Source organism: Molothrus aeneus, chromosome 10, assembly GCF_037042795.1.
Source record: "Molothrus aeneus isolate 106 chromosome 10, BPBGC_Maene_1.0, whole genome shotgun sequence".
Classification (NCBI taxonomy): Eukaryota; Metazoa; Chordata; class Aves; order Passeriformes; family Icteridae; genus Molothrus; species Molothrus aeneus.
In genome coordinates, this window is record NC_089655.1 from 3,170,866 (window position 1) to 3,192,134 (window position 21,269).

Consider the following 21,269-nt stretch of genomic DNA (forward strand, 5'->3'; position numbering starts at 1 on the left):
TTAAACATATCTCTCTCTCTCTCGAGTTATGGTTCATTGTATTTTGCTGGTTTAGAACAGTAAGGATTGCAGAATTGCAAGTTAGGAAAGTACTATATTTGACCCTTAAATCATATTTATTGACTTACTGAAATTACTGAAATACTAAGAATATTTATTGTGAAGATCCCCTTGCTTTTATTTTCACAAAGAAGCTGGTCTTTGTGTATTTTAAAGTACACAGCTGAGCATCCCAATTTACTTGAACACTACCACACACAGGTTCATGGATTTAAAACACCACGTGATTTCAAGAAATTTTGGAAATGAAGGGAAACTTCATTATTAATAAGAAACAACTCTCTGAAGAAATCTCCATGACAAGAGTGGTGATGTGACAGGGCACACAGTGCAGGAATCAGTCCCTCAGAGGGTTTCCTGCTGTGCTTTGCAGCCTGAGGGGCTGCAGCAGGCGGCCCTGGTTCCTGCGCTCGCTCTCCGCGGTGTAGACGTTGTGCTGCGCGATGTAGGCAATGACGGAGTCTGGGATCAGGTACTTCACACTCAGCCCCCTGCGCAGGGCAGAGCGGATCTGCGTCGCACTGACTTCATTCTGGATCCACTCTCTCACTAGAAAAATGTTGTGCTGGAATTTAGATAAAAGGTCTGACTCCTGGATGAGCTGTGATGGATCAGAGCCAGCCCGGCTGATGCAGACCAATCCAAACTTTCCCACTATTTCTTTGATGTCTTCCTCCTTCCAGAGATTGGGTGTCTTAAATGTCTGTAGAAAATCAGCCCCACAGAGCAGCTTCAATTCTGGTAGAACTGAAAAGACAAAAGGAAATAACAGATGTTATTCTTTCTCAGTCTTATAGGAAGTTTATACTTAAAATCAGTTTTAACTCATCACTTTAGAATTTTTTTAATCTTTTTAAAATAATTTACCTTTACTCCAGGCTTTTTTTCAGAAAGTTGCAAGAAAAAATCAGTTTAGGTTTTTATGTGTCTGGTCACAACTACTTTATCACCTGCTTCATCATCATTCAAAGCATATTGAATATTATCTGTACACAGTTAAAGGAGAATTTTTACTCCACTCAAGCAATCCAAAAAGGGGAAGAAGGAAATAAAGAGAAATAATTTAGCACAAAGATTAGACTTGGTTGAACCTGGCTACTCCACACCATCCTGCCCTGCTGTTCCTTATTGTCTCTATTTCTTATTTGCTGTTCACTGCCTAGGCCCCAGCACAGAACTCTTTCCTCAAACTTCTTCCACAGCACTCATCATTATTCCACCTGAGCATTGTACAAACATTGACCAGGTACTTTCACAGCCTTGTATTCATGTGAAATGAAGAGGAAAGGAGGTTTGCCTTCACTTTACAGTCATTTGATGGTTAGCACATCTGCAAGTCTTCTACAAACACCTTAAAGGAGAGATTCAGAATGTAAGAAACATTCCAGTGATGATGTGTCAAAAGTGTGACTTCTTTCCTCCACCAACTGTAAAGATACAACTCCTTAACAACCAGGAACAACTGAAATGCATTATTATGTCCAAGAGATGCTACAAGACTGGAGGAAAAAGGCAATGTCTCAGAAATCCAGCAGCATCCTGGCAAGCCATAGGGCTGGGGAAGATGATTAGATAGGGAACTGAAAACTGACATTGTTTCCAGAGCCTGCCATGCCTCTACTGCCAACAGGAGCTTTTCTGGCCAGCAAACAGCCACATGGCAGCATCACTGCTGTGCTATCCATACACTTTGTCCATTGTCTAACACCAAAAGTAGAATTCTAAGCAATCCCTGTATTTTTTATTAATGTATTCTTTGTGCTTTGCAAAACAAGCAGGGCCACAATGTACATCTCTGACAGAGCTAAAGATTTGCTTATAAAATCAAGAATTAATACAACTCCAGGGTCTCTTCTCTGTGTGGGAGCTATTACAGAACAACTGCCCCAGCAGTTATGTTGGCATTTGGCATGGCTTGGTTTTGGCACGCAGCTCCAACCCTCAAAACTCACCAGCTACTATGTTCAATTTTCTCACTACTAATCTGGTAAAGGTGTAGAGTTTTTAATGATAAACACAGCATCATGTTTACAGTCATGAACCAACCTGGTTGCTGGCAAGAAAGGGAGTCCCCTGTAGAAGTTTCCGTGGGATGTTTGTTTCTTGTGAGCTCCTTGGACTGGAAAGTTCTGAGTGCTTCATTGTAATGGTGCCTGCATTTAAAATAAAGGCTCCTGGGTGAGGTAATTCTCAGACAGGCAACAAAGTGATAACCTGGCACTTTCCCCTTCCAGAACAGGGTCTACTGTTCTGCCCTTTGAATTGGAATGTAATTTTTTTGGAATTTGGCACATTTGTGCTGCCATGAGATTAGTATCAATGTAGCTACATTTTGTGAATTCACATGTGATCTCCTTAATGGCATCCTGGTTTGTTAATTCTTTCTGAAATTCTACTGTTATGGCAATTTTGGTAGTTACTACATTTAAAACATAGAGGAGTTTTTTTTGCCTGAAACAGGACTAAATCTCACTTCAATCACTAGCTGAAATTTCTTGACTACATACAACCCCTCATTATAGTGTTTTTGTAACATGTGCTCTGTTTTGAGGAGGAGACATTCTTGTTCTCTCTCCTCCTCTTCTCCATAAAAATATGATCCCTGAGTTTTCACCTTGCTGTTTTCCTGTTTATTTTAATTAGAAGAATCACAATTCCAAGAAACTAAAAATTCTCATAAAATTTTTGACATCTGCTGTGCTTCTAATTTTATTGAGTCCAGATCCAGGAAGGCAGGCAAGGATCTCTTTGCATGTTTTTCCAGGTTTCTGCTACTTTATCCTTTATCACTCCTCATCCCTGGACCTCCCTGCAATAATGGTATTGCTACCTCATGGCAGTGGCCTTTTCCTTCCAAATCAGCACCACCTTGCTTGTTTAGAACAGTCCCTGCCTTGCACCATCCTGAGCCAGGCCTAAGCATTGCTAACATTTGCACAGGCCAACATTGTTTCAAGGATACAAGCTCCTGGTCAGGCAGGACAAGCAGACACAGAATCAAGGCTGTGCCCAATTTCATTGCAGCATGTGTAGAGCCACAGTGACCATCAGCTCTTATCCCACTGCAGCAACACAAAGGTTCTGAGTTTCAAGGAACAGTCTGAATCCAGTGCATGTACAAAGCCCCAGCTGACCCTCAGAATGTCTGCTGTAAGGAAGGAATCACAGGTTAGTGATTTAAAAGTACACTCTTCTAATTGTGCAAACACTTTAGCCATACAAATAAGCTGCATATGTGTCAAGAACCTACACCCAGGCAGGCTACAAAGCAGCCTCCAGTGATTTCTGGTGCTCAGCCACTGGCCAGGAAAGCTGCACAGCCAAAAGGTGAGGCACATATGGCAGCAGAGAGTGGGTACCAGGAGCCTGGTCTGTGCCTTCCCACACACCTAATTTTAACCCTGCCTTGCTGTAAACAGGCTGCTGCTATGTATAGCTGAGCACACCGACTGCGTGCGTGCTCTGACATTCTTGGGCCAGGATTCAAAAACAAGAACGTTTGGCAAAGAGCTCCCTGCAGCACCAACATTACAAACACTGCAAAATCTGAGCTGCCCTGGGTCTGCTCAGCAGCTCAAGGGCTGCAGCAAGTGGGGCTGTATTACTTTAGACACAGCAAAAAGGACAAACCCATCTGCCAGCTTCTCAAGTGTTTTCTGAACTGTGTATGAAGCTTTGAGTAACTATAGAGCTAGATCACAAGCACAACTCAACAGAAGTTGGGTAATGCAGATCTTTGCCAATTTTTAATTACTGTGTGGTATAGCTGCATGCCAATCAAATGCACAGGAGCAATGAATGCAGTCCTTTGCCCACTGACAATACTTCTTCCTTGTCTAGGAATACTCATCAACCAGCAGCTAAGTGGAAAACAGCTCTATTATGTTCCCTCCTCCTCTCTAAGAAAAGCCTTGGGAGAGTCTCCAAGATTTCCATACTCATTTAATAGCACTGCCATAAGTGGGATTTGAGCTTTGCTGCTTTAAATTCTTTTGTGTCACAACTATTTGGGATCCTCTGCAAAATCCCCAGGTTTTGATGAAATGTGACATTTTTATCGCACTCAGTTAAAACAAGTACTGTAGGAAAAGGCCATTCATGTGCTTCAGGACTAAATGTTCTACTGCAGGTAAGTGTACAACTCAAACTACTGATAAGAAGAGACACTTAGGTACAATAATGATTTCCTGTGCCTTGCAATGGGAGAATCTGTTTCTATTGGTAGTGAAGTTTCCTACCTGAGGGAGCTTATTGTGAAGGCAGCAGTTAGTCCTTGGTTTTTTGAGGAGTGAAGAACCTACAGATTAACTCTGAACCAATGTGAAGAACAACAAGTCTACAACAAACCATTGCCTTAGTTTGTACTTAGTAAGGATCTGCTCTTTTTTAATCTTTTTTTCACCTGTGACACTTAAAATACAATGTAAGGCACAAACACCTGCATTTCATCAAAATGCTGCTTCCCCATTCAAGGGACAAGGTTCAGCACTGGATTATGGCACTGGTTCAGCTCATTAATACACATCAACATTTGTGGACAAAACAAGATTTAAGCTCTCGTTATAATGGATGCCTTAACAAGCATCCATTTTAACATTTTGTGGATTTCCTAATATAACTAGAGGTTCAGATGGGAAGTTTGGCTGTTCATACCACATTGCCTGAGCAGAAAATTATTCATATAGGTTTTACTTACTGGATTTCTTATCCTGAAGAACTCTGAAGTGGATTTATAATTTATGAACCATGTCTTGCAAGCAGTACTCACTTCAGCTGGAGCTGTGCAAGACCAAAGTAGGATCACCTGATCTGTAAGATCTGAGACTGCTTCTCTGGAGGAAAATGGTTTGACTGAACTGAAGTTTAGAGTTTAGGACAAAAGCCCTATAACCAGGCCATACTGTAGGACAGCATTTGGTGACTTCTCAAACTGGGACATACAGTTATGATTAGAGAAAGAATAGAGTTTTCTGCAAAGATAGAAAACCTCCCACCCTGATCCTGCTCTGCTGCCTGGAGGGAAGGGGCAAAAGGAGCAACTGGATGTCTGTGTTCCTTCAAGGAAGCAAATAAAAGCACACCTAAAAGGCTCTATTTTGTCTTCTAAGTTTCCAATGAATTCTTATGGATGCTTTTGTAAAGTAACAGCTCTGGCTTTTAACTGCTTTCACAAAGAGCTACAAGAGCTTTTGGGGCACCTGTTGGAGAGCACAATTTAGAGCCTTGAACACCTGTTTCCACTTAGAAAGTCACCTAGAAAATGGGGATAAAAATGAAAAATCAATGATAGCTCTTTCAGCACATTTGCTGTAGACCTCCATGAAGGCTTCCAGTTTAATGGTATCTGTTACCTTCTGTAGCACCTTTTCCAGAGAGCAGTTAGCACAAGAAGTTTGTGTTTTCATTCCCTGCCCCATATGCATTTATTACCATATGGAAAGGACATGTTTCGAGGTCCTTGCATCAAGTTTTGGACAACTTGTTTAATTTCTCCTCCCAGCACAAAACCAAAGCAAACTCTGAGATTTTGAAGAAAACATCAGCAGTTATGGGCTTGGGCTTAATTTACCATTAGCATTAATAAGAAAACTTTACAAGGATGTGTGAACAGATAAACCTGGAGGCATAATACTGCTACCATAACTAACCTGGAACAGAGATGCTCCTGAAGAGCAGCATCATCTGTGAACTCTCTTACTTTCTGATCACAAGCTCTCTATCACCTGCTTAGAGACTTATACCTAAGAAAGGTAACATGAGAGGCAGGAACTTTTCCTGCAGAACCCAGCAGTGATCATCATTTTGCAGAGGCTTTCCACATGCATCCAACTACCTGAAGGACATGAGGGCAGGACCGTGGTTATTGCACAGGTGTGGGGGAAGGAAATGGAAGATTCCTGGTGGAGAGTCCTGACTTGCCTGAGTGTCTTAGAGGAGCAAGTTCTGTGCATTGACAGGGCAGATTTTTGGCAGTCAGTAATTTCATAAAGACAGCAAGAAGATCATGTAATCACCTTAATACTTTCACTGTCTCTGTCCACGTGTCCTGCTGGCTCTCCCAGGGATCCACCCGGATCCAGTCAGACGTCTCCAGGGCCAGGCTGGCCATCGCCACGCGGTGCCTTGCTGACACCAAGCCTTGCTTCCCATAGCTGTCACTGACAGGAGACATTATGCCTTCAATCACCTGATATCTTCCTTTGGGAAAAAAGAAAAGAAAAACATGAAAATTAAATCCTCTTCACAGAATTTTAAAAATTTAGGGTGGATAGGGCCTTGGGAGTTCACCTAGTCCAACCTCTTCAAAGGGTAACATCATGGTTAAGGGCAAAGGTTTGAGATGCTATGGACAACTTGATTTGGGTTTTGTTATTAATCCATTCCCAGCAATTAAAAAATTAAAATGCAAATGTTTTGTTCCTCTTGTGAACTCCTCACAATTACTATCATGTTTATCCTAATAAATGACCCAAAAAGGAAAGCTGAGTAAACAGACAATTTTAAACCATGTAGATAGAGTAATAATTGATGTTGCACACTATCAAAATTGTTAGATGGAATTAATTTTCATCATCCAGTTAGTACAGTTGGTATAGCCAGAGCAAAGAATGACTTAACTGACCACTTCTTTGTTCTTAGATATCTGATCATTGTTATTTATCAGAATCATTGAGCCTTCCTTTGTGTTAAAGCAAGAATTGCAGCATATTACTGCAGCTGTGATAGATGTGCTTCAGAAAAATCAGAAGATTGAAGCACAAAGATGGGGCTAATGGAGTCTAAAACAAGACTTGGAGCACTGTGCTCCACACATCAGCTCAGCAGCCACTACTGCCTTTCTATCTGGCTGACCATGTTAAGTACATTTGACAACAAGCCCCTGGTTTCCTACCCCTGTAACACAACATAACACAACAGACTGGTTAGATTTTGCAGTTCTGGCCCCAAACCAGGAAACAAAAATAAAACACCACCACAAGCTGCAAGCCTTGAGAAATTGAGAGGAGAGGAAGAGTGTTTCAGCTGAACAGAAATGAATAAAATTATTTCTTATGTAGCACATGCATTTTAAATAACTATGATAAATATGCCACTGAGGAGGGAAAAAAATCCTTGTCCTTTTTTCTAATTCAATTATTTTAACAGAGAAACTTCAATGCAGCATGCTACCTTTATTGCTTTGTAAGGAAAACAGCACCCCTGACATTTCTGATACTGGTACATGACAATTTAATATTCCAACACGAAAATGTCACTCTAGCAATGTCACATTTATTTTGATGTAATAAAATTTTCAAAAGAACTTCATTGAATTGGACTTAAAAAATCAGCAGTAAGATTCAATGAGATTTACATCCTCTTAAGATGTCAGTTCAAACCATCCTCTGTTTTAAAATATTCTCATTACAGGCAAAATGAGGAAGATAAAATTTTCCAGCATCATGCAAAGATGTGTATATAATTAAGTCCATCTCTTGATTTGAAATTGGAAATAATTCCACTTGATTTATGAACAACAATTATTCTCTCATACTATGGTATTATACAGTGCTATAACAAGTTGTCATTTAAAGGGAAAGAAATTACAGTTTAAATTCGTTTCTCATTTAAAGGGAAGGAAACTTTATTTCAAACTGCAGTTTGAATTCACTACTACATTAACCTTATTAAAAGGTTTTTCCTACATGATGATTTTATTTGCCATGTTTCACTTTCTTTACATTTCTACGGATATAAGTTCTTCCCTTCTAACTTAAATGAGTATATTAAATGAAAGAATCATATTTCTGTGAGCTCATGCTACCCAAGCATATGGGTCTGCCACATCCTTGTGAGATGGAAAGATTTCAGTCTCTAATCTGCCCTTGAGCTGCATAAATGAGATGAGGTAAGAGCTTCTGGTGCCATATCAGCTTGTTCCCAAGCAGAAATGAAACCAACTGGGAGAGAAAAAGCAAGGCTGGTAACACTTCAGAGAGTCAAACACAGGAATGGCTTGAGAAGATTCACAGTGGAGTAACCAGCACTGTGCAAACAGGATGCACGAGAGCCTTCCAAACAGAAACACAAGCTTTAGCTGTCAAAATATAGGAAATAATTTTATTACTGACTCTAAATAACTTCTTTCCAATTCAGTTATTTAGAAGTTCACTTGTTCAAATATGCCCCTCAGTTTTGGCAGGTGTGTGAAGATGAAATAATTAAATTCTGTCACCTCGGGCTTTTATTAATGTCCATTGCAATTCTCTTCTCTCTCCATAAACTATTATGGTTGTTTCATACCTTCCTTGGTCCAAAATTATCTTCAAATTCTATGTCCCTGGAATTCTATTTGTTTTCATCATGTAGTTTGTTATTATTACTTGTCCTAAATATGTGTAGAAGTCCTCCAGGCCTCAAGTGGCTTTGTTTTTCAAAATATACCTACCAAAAGCAGCAAAAAAGTTCCTCTTGCTATGAACTGATATTTTCTAAGAACTGTTTAGGAGAACTGGCTAGTGCTCAGAAAACTAAATATAACAAAAGGAATGAAACAAAGATTGGCCCTCAAACATGTTAAAGGAGATTATTAAGGAAAATAGGTATTTAGTTTTCTGTTATCAAGGTGTCACTGTAAATTGTCACAAACACTAACATAGATTGTAATGCTTAATTAGCTTATTATTAGCAAATTTATCAAATGCCAATTCATACAAAATTGTTTGTGTATTTTGGTGGGGCTTCTCAAGATTAATTTCTTCTGGCAGTAAGTCTGTAATTCACTGGGAGAAATTATGCCAGAAGTCAATAACAAAAGTAAATAACCACTACAGAAAAGCAAATAAATGAAACACTTCCATGCATTTAACTCTTGCTCACGACTCATTTTCCTCTCAGTGTCAAGGGAAAATCCCCCAAGAGAAGCTCTGCAGCTTCCTGATGTTACCCTAGCCAGTGAACAAGGATGCATTTGACATGCATCATGCAAAGATGTGTATATAATTAAGTCCATCTCTTGATTTGAAATTGGAAATAATTCCACTTGATTTATGAACAACAATTATTCTCTCACACTATGGTATTATACAGTGCTATAACAAGTTGTCATTTAAAGGGAAAGAAATCACAATTTAAATTCATTTCTCATTTGACAGGAGCTGGAGGAATGCAGGCAGCTGAGATGAGCAGTGGTTTGGCCTCAGTAGCACATACAGGAGGCACCAACCTGAGACCCTGGGAAGTGGGACACTGAAAGGGAGGTACCTGCTCAGGTCATGGTGAGAAGAGTGTGCTCATGGGAGTCAGTATGCTAATGGCATGCTAATGGCATGCTAATGGCACTATTCTAGACTAGGTCATGTTTCTGTCTCTTGTTCTCAGTTAGTTTGGATCCTGTCACGTTCAAGGTCATGTTCTGAGCTCGCGTTGGTGACTGGACCCTCACCCTCAGAATACCCCTGTATCTTGTTATGCTCCCACGCCCCCCTGTCTTTGGATCTTGCCCCTCAGATGATGAGGTTTCTGCCTTTGTTATTTTGCTATTAAAGTTCTTTATTTCTGGGCAGGTCCCTTGTTCCTGTCTGTTTGTTTTTGCCATGTTCCCACTGGCTGGACCGGACTTGGGGTTGCAGAGAGCTGGACTGTGATAGCAACCCAGTAATGGTGTCCCATTTTCCCCAGTTTTCATAAGATAATAACTCATTATCCTTCACCTTCCCCTGGCATTTGTCTTGCCACAGATAAAACAGCTTGTCTTTCACACCCTCCTCCTTTGACCTGCATCGCTTTTGGTCTCACCTGGAAACTTGGGGATGTAAGTATCCTCCACTGTCAACACTTGGGAAACAAGATTAAAAATATCTCAGATAGATTGATTCTAGTTCTGTTTCTTTGGTCTTTATGGTCAAATGAGGAATAAAGTCACAGAGAAGTAAAAGTATTTGATATTAGGTATTCATACTCTAAAGGCATCTGCCACAGTCACTGCAAGTTTCAAAAAACAATTTTAAAACAAGGGACTGAATATTGGAAAATTTTAGCTTTGTCTGAGGATGTGTAAAGTGCCAGATTCAAAAGAGTAGACAGAAAATTCAGGTAAAGAGAATGATTTGAGTCATTCAGGCACACACAGCTATGTGTGTTGTATTTAAAAGGCAGCGTGACAAGATTTATTAGCTGATATTAACAGAAAAAGGATGAATTACTTGACATGTGGCAATGAAACTGCACTTAAAGAAACCCAATAAAATGTCTTACTTAAAATAGGGATGTGTGAAAAATAAGATTAGGCAGCATTAGAAACTGATGTGATGTACAAAAAGCTGGCAGACAGAATTACTGGAGATGTCAGTCAGGATGCACACCAGGGACAGTCACATCATTCAAGGCACTGAAAGCTGCCTCTGAAGTCACAGAATCCTGCAAGTGTTGAGGTTGGAAAAGCCCTCTAAGATAACTGAGTCCAACCAGTAACTCAGCACTAGAACATGTCCCCAAGTGCCACATCCACACGTCCTTGGAACACTTCCAGGGTTGGTGCTGAACTCCAGCCAAGCCATGGCCCAACTCATCCTTTCAGCCTGATTTGTGATGGAGCAGCAGGAGGATGAAGCCATTCCCAAGCCTAGGAAACACGTCCCTCACACTAATCAATTAATTAATTCCTCACTCATTTCAGGCATCCAGAGTGGATGTCAGCTCCAAAGTGCACTGTTCCCTCTGAAAGGGAATCACTGCTGCCTCAAGTCAGACAACTCCTGCTCTCCAGCCCCTCCATCAGCTCCCAGGCTGCAGCTGCTGCTTCTTCTCAGCAAATAAGCTCCAATTTCTCCTCTTCTTCCCTGCTAACCCCAAAAGGGGCTGAAACCATGAGAGAATGACCAATAAATTTGCTGGGGAGGAACGGTTCTGCTATAAAAGAGGCATCCAGAATGAGTCATTTTTATAGCATGCTGCCAACCCCTTCTGCTTGAGAAACTGCATTCCCTGTCGAGGAGGGGCCACAGGTGGGGTTTGAGTAGCCACACATCCAACCCATACACCCATACACACAGCACAAACACATCCAGCTGCTCCTGGAGCTCCTGCGGGGCAGCCCCCTCTGCTCGGGGTGGGGAAAGCTGCTGCAGGCAAACTGAGGGCTCTGACTTGGCTGTCATGCTGGGTGAAGCTTTCAGAGAGGGCAAAGACAATGCTGTAAGCAACCCAGAGACCAAAGGATTATCCAATGCAGAAAGTCCTTGTACTTGTAAGGCTTCACAAATTAAAATAAGAAGCCAAAAGGCAAGTCTGACCCAGAACTAGGCATTGACATCAGGTATAATATAATGCACAATTTCCATTTCAACCTTTCAAAATTTCATTTTTAATATGATTGTTAATAGATTTTAAGCAAACTACCCTGAGTAAGGGGTGGAGTCTTTCTAAACTGACCCTGGGGCAGACCAGACATTAAATTGATTGGGACAGAATAATAATTAATTTCCCAGTTCAGTCCTTCTTTAAAGGCAAAGAGAAATGTTACTGCACTACAATTTATGACTTAAACAGAATTACCAGTTGGTCTCATATTACCTTTCTACTCTTTGCAGAGCTGGGCAGCAGAATCAGTTACAAAACTACAGTGAAAAAAGTAAATTAAAATCTCTTTTTAACCCTTTATTTCTAGTCCTGCAGGAGCAACAAAATAATGTTAGTTCAAGGAAAACTGACTTGCAGAGGCTGCTCTCAGAGCCAGCTCTGTAATTCCTCCTCATGACAGTCAAAGTTTCCTCCCAGCATATTCTGAGTATGCAACTGCTGCTTTTACTGCACACTGGCATCAGTGGGTTCCCAGGTTCTCTCCCCCCTGCTCAATTTGACAGCCAAATTCCTTTTACTATTATTTGCAGTTTAGGTTCCTACTGAACCACCTCCCTAGGATCTTCTCTGTCAGATTCCAATAAATAATGATTCCCTCCCACCCATTTCCAAAAACATAACTGCATATATTAGCTGCAGATGGAAAAAAAAAATCCCTGAGCAACTAAGGAGCTGCTCAAGCTTAGAGTTCAAGGCTTTCCAGTGGCATTTCTGATTCTTTCTTAAATTCCTGATGTTACCACCTTGCTCTTTTGTTGCCAAAACATTCGAGCCTGTGGCATCTTGCTTTTCTGATCTTTTTTTAGGATAGATGAAGTGCCTCTTAGTGAAGACAGATAATGAATAATTAACATTTCATCTTTTCTCCAATTTCCCCCCGCTGTCAAAACTGAACCCTTCTTCATATTGAAACACATTGTATCAGAAAAGCACAGAATTAGAACATAAAAGATCTTCCTAAGTTTCAAAATTATTAACCATATTATTTCACAAGGTTCAGCCAGTGCCATGAGCAGGATCCTCAAACTGCTGATAAAACTTTTACTCTCTTTGCAGGAGCAAACATTATACTTGCTTATACACTGAGGTAATGCCAGACTTTCTATATTGAATATCCCATGAAAGCTTTACATTAATACCAGTAAAGAATATGAAAATGAACCCAGCTGTAAAGTAAGAGCTGATCTCAGTGAGTATTAAAACTCCTTCTTGCTTTTCCCAGGCCTCACTGACCTGTCTGGTGCAGGTGGTCTCTGGCCAGCTCAAACAAACGCATGTGCATGTTGGTGGTGGGGTTAAAGGAGCCACAGGCCAGCAGGATGACAGGGATCCTGCTCCTCATCCTCACAGCAAAACATTACAGCTCCTCCCTGAAGAAAAAAAATTACAGGACAAACTTGAGAAAGAGGAGTCTGCCCTTGGTTCCTGAACTAAAAGGAGCTGTTTCCAGGACTGGGTGTTCCTGGAGCACCAGTGCAGTGTCCAGAGATCAGCCCTGTCCCAGCATTCAGCACCTGCTCAGGAGCACGGCTGCTCCTGGATATTAATTAGGAAAACACCAACACATTCTGCTTCCACACACACAGACATGGCTACAACGTACTTCTAGAAATTTACATTCCTGTTACTAAATCCTGACCATTTTTTTACTTCCTTTTAATTTTTAACTTGCTTTTATTAGAAAGGTCTTGTTCTGTCTTTGTGGCCATTGATAACGTTGGAACCCGCAGGCCTGCTACAAAAGCAATTTTTTTTTTAAGTAACTGCTTTCAATGAACCTTTGCGAGGTGTGACAAAACCTCACGTGCAACACCAATCCTACAGTGGGACTTCCTGGGGGCTGGGCAGGCAGCACTGGGGCTCAGGCAGCTGGCAAACACTCCCTGCCACATGATCAGCATTGGCATGTGTGGCTCCTCTGCTGAACTGCAGAGCAATGGACAGTGCAGCTGCAGAGGGAGCAGCAGGGAACAGCAAGCACAGCTGTGTCAGGCAATCTGCAGGGCATTAAAAAGCTGGGAGGAACCTTGCAGGGGTGTTTACACAAAACCCTGTCATAATTTGGTTAAACTGCCAGTCGTCTACTAAAAATGTAGCAAAAATCAGTTTAAATCCACTGTGCTTGGAGCTATTTACCTGCATAATTCCTTTTAAAACTAATCCAGAATACAACTGGCATGATAAAAACAATTGTGTCCCACATCCATGTCTGCAAATCCAAAGTCTTTTCCTAGAATTTGAAATCTCTACGTTGCTCACACGTGTGCATCATACAAACACCACTCTCCTCCCTTCCCTGGCCTCCAGCCCCCCCATCAAACAGAACAGGCTTCCTGCAATCCCAAACTTCAGAACCCTGTCCTGGGATAACAGACCAAACCCAGCACAGATTGCATGTTCTGATCAGCCAAATCTCATTCTCCTCCTGCACTGTAGCTGTAGCTCAGAGCCCACTTCTTGTAGTTACCAGTTCTTACAGTCCCTTTTTCCCTCTCCCCTTTCTCTGACTCAGAAAAATTTACTAATAATGGTTAAATCCATGTTAAGTCCATGTTTTATAGCTGCCAACCCGATCAGTTCATTTATGGAGGATTTACAACCTGAAGACTGGGACTGTACCATGGAACAGCACTCAGTGCACTAAGTAACAAGTGTTAATATTGTCATTTATGACTTCTTGTACCTTTGACATTTGAACCTTTTTACTGAGAAAATCCTTTGAAGCATTAAGTGCTAGCTGTACCTCCAGCATTTAGTACTGAATACAATTGTTTTATAATGTTTTTATTCTACTTCCCTCCTTTCTCATCACATTAGGGGAGACATAGTGGGGAGAAAACACTTGCTGGCTGTAGAGCCACTGAAAGACAGCCACAGTTTTATGGTCTGGGAGCAGCTGGAGGAAGCTCCTTTCACTGCACCCTGCTCTCTCCTCTGCTTTACTGTCCTGTGCTGACACAAAAACTCACACATGAAAACTCTATGTATAGCTTCTTTATTCAGAAAAAAGCAAAACTGTTCTTTTGTTCGGTATCAGCAATTCTCTAAATGCATCTCCATTGGATGGGGAAGGTGTTTCTGCCCTGAAACTGAGCACAGCATCAGCCTCTGGATGGAGCTCTCATTGCTGGCTCACAGCCCCCCCTGCTCCCTCCTGTTCTGATCAAGTGCAGTTTATATTTCCATAGCTGCTCCTTTATTTGCCATCTCAACTGAATGACTGCTTCTGCTTTGCTTTTAATTCTACAGACTACTTCTCACCTGAAAGAAAGGTGTTGGACAGTTTTGTTGCAGCTCTTACTCATTTATACCTTGGAAACTCCTGGGAAAGACTTCAACTTGTGACTTTTAGTGATAACTTGACATACTGACAATGGAAATTCAAAAATCAAACCACCACTACTACCAAAAAACCAAACAAAACAAAACCAAAAGAGAAAACAGAAAAAAACCCAAAGCAACAAACCAAGATTGTACTTCTAGAAAATAAACATGTAATGAAAAAGCATCTCACAAGGTATTATACATCTATAAACTCACAAACATCCCAGATATATATATATATATTTTTTTTTAATCAGTGTTTTTACTTTTACTATCCCCAAATATGGCACACCCTACACCTATTTAATAGGTCCAGGACAACTTTTAGTATTTGAAACAAAACTTTCTGATTTAGTTGCTATCTCAGCTGGTATTAATTACCTGGGGGGCTTCAAATCATTAGAACACCTTACTCAAAGGAACAGAAAAAAAAGAGAGTAAACTGATTTTTCTGCTAAGCTCCCTTGAGAAATCAAACACTGGGGGAAGTTTAAACACAGAGTCTGTGTGCCCTGCTCTGGGCCCGTGCATTCCCAGATATCCCAGTCTGCAGCTTGGGAAGTTCCAACAACAGGGACATCGTGTGGCAATGCAGAAAAGGGCAGTCACCTCCAGATGGGGAGGCCACACTCAAGCTGTACAAAAAAGGTTTCATGATGGACAAAGCATCATGGTTTTCATTAGATAGTTCCTGCAAGTTCTTTCCCTGGTGCCTGGATTCCTGGATTCTGCCAATAACAGATGACGTTACAGATGACCACGCTTAAGTTCTGCTGCAAGTCAGTAATTAGAGCCATATCTGATTAATTATCAGCAGCAGAATGGAGTGCTGAGCAGCACAGTCTGATTCACGAGCTGTTAAATTAGTAAACTGGGGAACAAGACACTGATACGTGCACTCTATGAGTCACCCTTGAGGGAAACATTTCTGCAAAAAGCAGAAATAAACCAAATCCTAGCACAGGATTAAAGCATTATCTCCTCCTGTGAGGGAGAATCTAGATTAATTTAGATGAAATTTAGATTTGAACAAGTTCAAAGCTGCCTGATTCCATTCTTTTACTGGGCCACATCATCACTTCATAGAAATTCATGCAGATGCAATGGGACCAGCTGAGTTACACCAAGTGACACTAAAAGTATTAGAGGTGTGAGACAGATTTTGAAAATCAGGAAATAAAACTACATTGGTAGCTGACCCAAATCGCAGCAAACCACAGTACACAAATATCCCTAAAAATATGACTGGATATGAGTTTCTCATGCTGTTAATAATAATAATAATAATTCTCTGCTGCCATAGAGAAGTTACTCCAGTCAGGAAGTTCCCAGCATTTGCTGTCACCAAAAGCAATCCTCCACAACAGTGACGAATATTTACCTGTATATCCCCTCCTTCCCTTTAATAATGAACAGATGTACCTGGGCGAGGAAAAATGGAAAATGTATAATCTGGGGTAAATTAAATGAGTATTTAATTTACTCATCAAGAAGTTACTCACTCCAGCCACAAAGGATTTTACAAGGAGGACATATATATTACACACAGCCTGATATGATGCTGTAACCCTCCAAAACAGCTTTTTCAGGGCCACATGGTGATCATATTATTATCATTAAATTCCAGTGATTCAGGTGGAGCCCATTTGTTTGACTTTCACTGAAAGCCATGACAGGATACATCATTTCCTATCAAATTCCCTGTATCAGAACCATGAAGCTGCTCCTTCCAATCCCCACAGCAGACTTTCAGTCAGAGAACACAAGTCCCACTGGAGCTTCAGAGAAATCCCAAGATCTGCTCCCCTCCTCAGTGCAGTATTCACCAGAGCAGCAACTCATCCAAGCCTATAAAAATCATCTGGCTTTTTCACATCTAACACAGAAGATGGCTCAAACCACAGCAAATGCTGCCTTTGACAATGCACAGGGGGGTTTGCCTGAGACAGACCTGCTCACTTTGGGGAGCAAGTTTTCCCAGCAAAAGAAAAAGTTCTCTGAGAACAAGTCACCTCACAGAAAACTGCCTGTGGCCCAAAGTCCAAGTGCCCTGGTGGCAACCAGAGAAAGCAGCCTGAGCTGAAGTGTCTCCTCCTCTCCTGAGATTATAATTCTTCAAATCATTGCACACTTCACTCTTGCCATTCCTTCATTTCAGGCTGTGTTCCCTTCCACAGAAGAACCAACAAAACCTCTCCATCAGTTACATCTCTAAAACCTAAACATAACTTATGGCTCCATTTACTTGGAATGAGTTTTTTCTTCTGAATGAAACTACTTCTCTGTTTTCAGTTTCCAATCCCAACTCTTTCTGCTCCACTGCTACAGAGAATCAGCAGTCTAAAGGGTCTAAAGGAGAAAATTCACCACAAAAAGCACACACTGACAAAGCACAAGAAATATAAATAATAAATTGAGCACAGGGCTCATGCAGTCTGAAATACATGCAAATATTGAACCTCCAGTTAATAATGAACACAGCATTGCCTTTAACCAGTTTTGTACTCTGAAAAATTAGAGCAGAATTATTGCTTAGCACAAGGTTACAAAGATTATATTCTCAACACACACAAAACAGAGCCTGTGGATTCAAGTGAACAACACATTTTTTTTAGCCTGTGAGTTGCTGCAAGTTTGTAACTAGAATTCCACAGCGGGGCACAAGAGTGTCTGGTCCCAGAGTCCAGCCACAAAATTATCCTCAGAGATACTCCCATGATAATATCCTATATGTTTTTCTGAGTATTCTTAAGAATATTATATGTTATTAACATTCTTAATCAACCTGCAAAATCATGCTTACAGGCTGCAACAAGGAATACAACAACTCAGCAACATGGAATTCTGAAACCACTATTCCTGCACACCAACAGTAAACTACCATATCTTTAACATCCCTATTTGTGCATTTACTGAATATTCTGAGGTTATTTCAGATTTTAATAACATCCTTAATGTTATTTTTCTGTATCAGGGAAAATAATGAAATTATCCCATTTTGTACAAAAGGCATTGATTATATTCTAACTGCTCATAAAACACTTGACTATAATTAGACATAGAGCTCTGCAGCAGTTTCATCTGGTGATAAGGCCAGTGATACTCCACTAACCCAGAAAATAAGTAAAGAAGGACCAGAGTGGCCAACACCTCGTAGCCAGGGTTTGCTGGGTAGTTTGCAGGATCTCACTGGCCTCTCACAACACCACTCCCTGCACAGTTTTGCAGCATTTCCACAACTCAAGAGGATATGATCACCTCCTGTATCTTGTATTTCCTGCAGCATGATCTTTATAATTACTGCTCCAATAATCCTAGTGATCACTCAACATCTGACCTGACACTCCCTTCCTATTCTTTGTGCCCATATCACACTAATAAATAAGCTTTTTCTTCTTCTACAGAAGAATTGTCTAAACTATTCCAAGTCCTCCTTCTGTTTGCATGTACGAGTCAGTCATCCACAATGCACAATATACTGATTTACAGAGAGAGAGGATTCACACAGAACTGCAGCTCTGGGAGCCTATTTTTAAGCAAACAAACTGCTGATTTAGTGAAAGCACCAACTTATCTGTCAAAACAAACTCTTGCTAAAACTTCAAGAGTTCCTGTTGAGAAGCCATTCAGAATGATTTTTTGTCTATCAACACTTCTGTAATTTTCTTTCAGCTAGTAAAACACACTTAGCATATCCTAAGGCAAATTTCAGAAACTGAGCTCACACACAAATGGAAGATAAATTTAAGTACTAAAGAAAATATCTTCAATCACGAAAATCACCTCTTATAAAGCTGGTTTTACAAGGCAGCAAGCTAATGAAATCCCTAGCAGTGCTACTGCAGAACACTCAAATGCAAAATAATTATATATAGCACCCACAGCATGAGGCAGGATTTCCAGAGCACAGAGCAGGACCTGCCTGTGCCAAATCACTGGGCTGCATGGCATTTCTTATGTTTTTGAAGCTCCCCATTATACTTTGTGACCCTGCATGGCAAATTTCTTCATTTCTGCTAATTATTGTTCAGAAAAATGCACAGTGCTTGGTGAGAGGGTGACATCCACACCAGCATTTGAGCGGTAATTGCACACCCTGTTATAAATCAGAAGCTTGACTAGGCCAATATTCAATTGATTGATTAATATGGTAAAGTATGAGCAATACAGCGCTGGGTACAGTGGGGGAAGTTTTCCCTCCAACTGCACACCCATAGTTGAGGCTTACAGGTATTTATAGGGGTACTCATCAGCTTTCTCAGCAGTTTCTATTCCCAATTTTTACATCACAATTCTATACACTATTGTGATTTAGTTTTTCTCAGGATGTATCCCAAAAGGAGCATCCCCAGATGGTGGGGGTCTGGTTTCTGAAAGAAGAAAGACGAATCCCATCTGGTGAGGTCCAGCTCCCCAGATGTGGGTCCACCTTTTAATTGCAAGGACTATAAATCTAACAACAGTGATGTCCAGCTTCCCTTTGGTTGAAACTATAAATCCTTGAGTTGATGGTCATCTTCCTTTCTCAAGCTGTTTTTCTCTGCTTTATTAAGGCGTGAGATAAGCATATTTCCTTTATATATATTCCAAAGCTATAGTTTTAAGGATACAAGCAATATTCTAAAATTATACTGCAAAAGGTTATTATTGCAGAACTCTTTAAGGCTTGGCTACAAGCAAAAAGCAACATCCTTAATGCTTTAATTCCAATGCTCCTAAATCAACTAAGGTTAATTGCAAACAAAAGATAGGTTCAAAGGCCTTCTTCCATGCTTTACTTTCCTCAGTTATTATTGGAATTTGCAACTGTCCCATTGTTGGTCTCCACACATATCCCAGTCACAAATACACACATTACCTGACAGAAAACACAGCTTTGTATTTCACAACCCTCAGCAGTGCCGTGGGGAAGGCACAGTCAGGCTGGGACACAGGTAGGGCTCCAGTGGCACCTGCTGGGCCGGGGCAGGCACCTGGGCCTTGACAGCTCCACCTGCGACTGAAACACTGCAGCAATTAAATCCTCAGGAATCATCCCTGCTATGAAATCCAGTTTGACTCATTAAATTATTTTAAAAGGCACAAGCTCAAATTCCCCTCTGACGGCACTGGCACCTGTTGTGTCCTTCGTGCTCCCCACACTCAGCTCTGCACTTCTCAAAGGTCTTTGAGATATCTCGATGCTAATTAGGTTGTCACAGCATAAATTCTGAAATTCGCATTTCTGAAGTTAGAGGCACAAACGCAGTTTACTGGTACACACAGTGGAACCAGACTTCAGTAGCAAATCAAACCTGGGAAATGAGCTCACATGACTGTATTGCTACAAAGCTTAAAAAAACCAAACACCGCGCATTGTTAATAAAATCAAACAGCAGCTGCTGCACCCTCTTAAAGCCGGGGAAAAAGACGAGTAAGTTACACGGCGAAAGCCAGACGGATTGAAATAAACAAAAGTAACCATAACTGCCGTTGTCCTCTTTAACCCTCACTGCACTTGGCTAGGTGTTGGGGCAGGGAGAGGGGAGACGGGAAAAAAAGCATTCTGTTTAAAACACACGCACACAAACACACACACATACATGTAGTAGATATGTCTATATGGTGGTGGATAAGCGTTCATCGGGGGCGTGGCGTGGCCAGCCCCGCAGCCGCGGCCGGGGCTTTGCGGCCTACCCGCAGTGCCCGCAATGCCCTCAGCGCCCGCTCCGCGCCGCGCCCCGGCCCGAGCCCGCAGCCCCTCCCGACTCCCGCCGCGGACCGGCCAGCTCCTCCCCTGCTCCCGTCCGTCCGTCCGTCCGTCCGTCCTTCCGTGCTTACCGCAGGACAAGCGGGGCCCGCGCGGTTGGCAGCGCTGCCCCCGGCTCCCGGGGCACGCTCGGGGCAGGCTCGGGGCCGGCCCCGCGTGGCCGGGCCTCCCCCAGCGCCGCTGCCCAGCGGCAGCCTTGCCTCCTTGCACAGCACCGAGTGTGTTTTTATTGTCACCTGAGGGTGACCTCCACAGCGGCAGCCTTGCCTCCTTGCACAGCACCGAGTGTGTTTTTATTGTCACCTGAGGGTGACCTCCACAGCGCAGCCTTGCCTCCTTGCACAGCACCGAGTGTGTTTCTATTGTCACCTGAGGGTGACCTCCACAGCGGCAGCCTTGGCTCCTTCCACAGCACCGAGTGTGTTTCTATTGTCACCTGAGGGTGACCTCCACAGCGGCAGCCTTGGCTCCTTCCACAGCACCGAGTGTGTTTTTATTGTCACCTGAGGGTGACCTCCACAGCGCAGCCTTGCCTCCTTCCACAGCAGTGTGGAATACAAAGCTGTGTTTAATGTCAGGTACACACAGGCAACGTGTGTATTTGTGATTGTAATATGTGTGGAAACCGACCATGGGGCAGTTATTAAGACGAATTCTAATAATAACTGAGAAAAATAAAGCATGGAAGAAGGCCTTTGAGCCTATCCTTTGTTTGCAAATAACCTTTATAAGTCTTAGGTTGATTTAGGAGCATTTGAATCAAAGCTTTAAGGATGTGGCTTTTTGACAGGAACTT

General features: G+C 41.7%; 1 protein-coding gene across 1 annotated transcript; it reads right to left on the reverse strand.

The window, feature by feature from the left end:
• Positions 1 to 97: 97 nt before the first annotated feature.
• NMNAT3 (nicotinamide nucleotide adenylyltransferase 3) lies at positions 98 to 20,622 on the reverse strand. Its single transcript, XM_066556722.1, has 5 exons — positions 20,545 to 20,622; positions 12,634 to 12,770; positions 6,075 to 6,258; positions 2,107 to 2,213; positions 98 to 807 (listed from the first exon to the last, which is right to left on the reverse strand). Exons 2-5 carry the CDS (start codon positions 12,740 to 12,742, stop codon positions 398 to 400), a joined length of 810 nt encoding a protein of 269 aa, XP_066412819.1. The 5' UTR covers positions 12,743 to 12,770; positions 20,545 to 20,622; the 3' UTR covers positions 98 to 397.
• Between the last annotated feature and the right edge of the window lie 647 nt (positions 20,623 to 21,269).

Excerpts from the sequence above, each read along its gene's own strand:
- NMNAT3 (XM_066556722.1), bottom strand. The coding sequence starts at position 12,742 with ATGAGGAGCAGGATCCCTGTCATCCTGCTGGCCTGTGGCTCCTTTAAC. Across the intron at positions 6,259-12,633 it reads AGACCACCTGCACCAGACAG|GAAGATATCAGGTGATTGAA; the intron begins GTCAGTGAGGCC and ends TTTTTCCCAAAG. Across the intron at positions 2,214-6,074 it reads GAGACAGTGAAAGTATTAAG|GCACCATTACAATGAAGCAC; the intron begins GTGATTACATGA and ends TTTTAAATGCAG.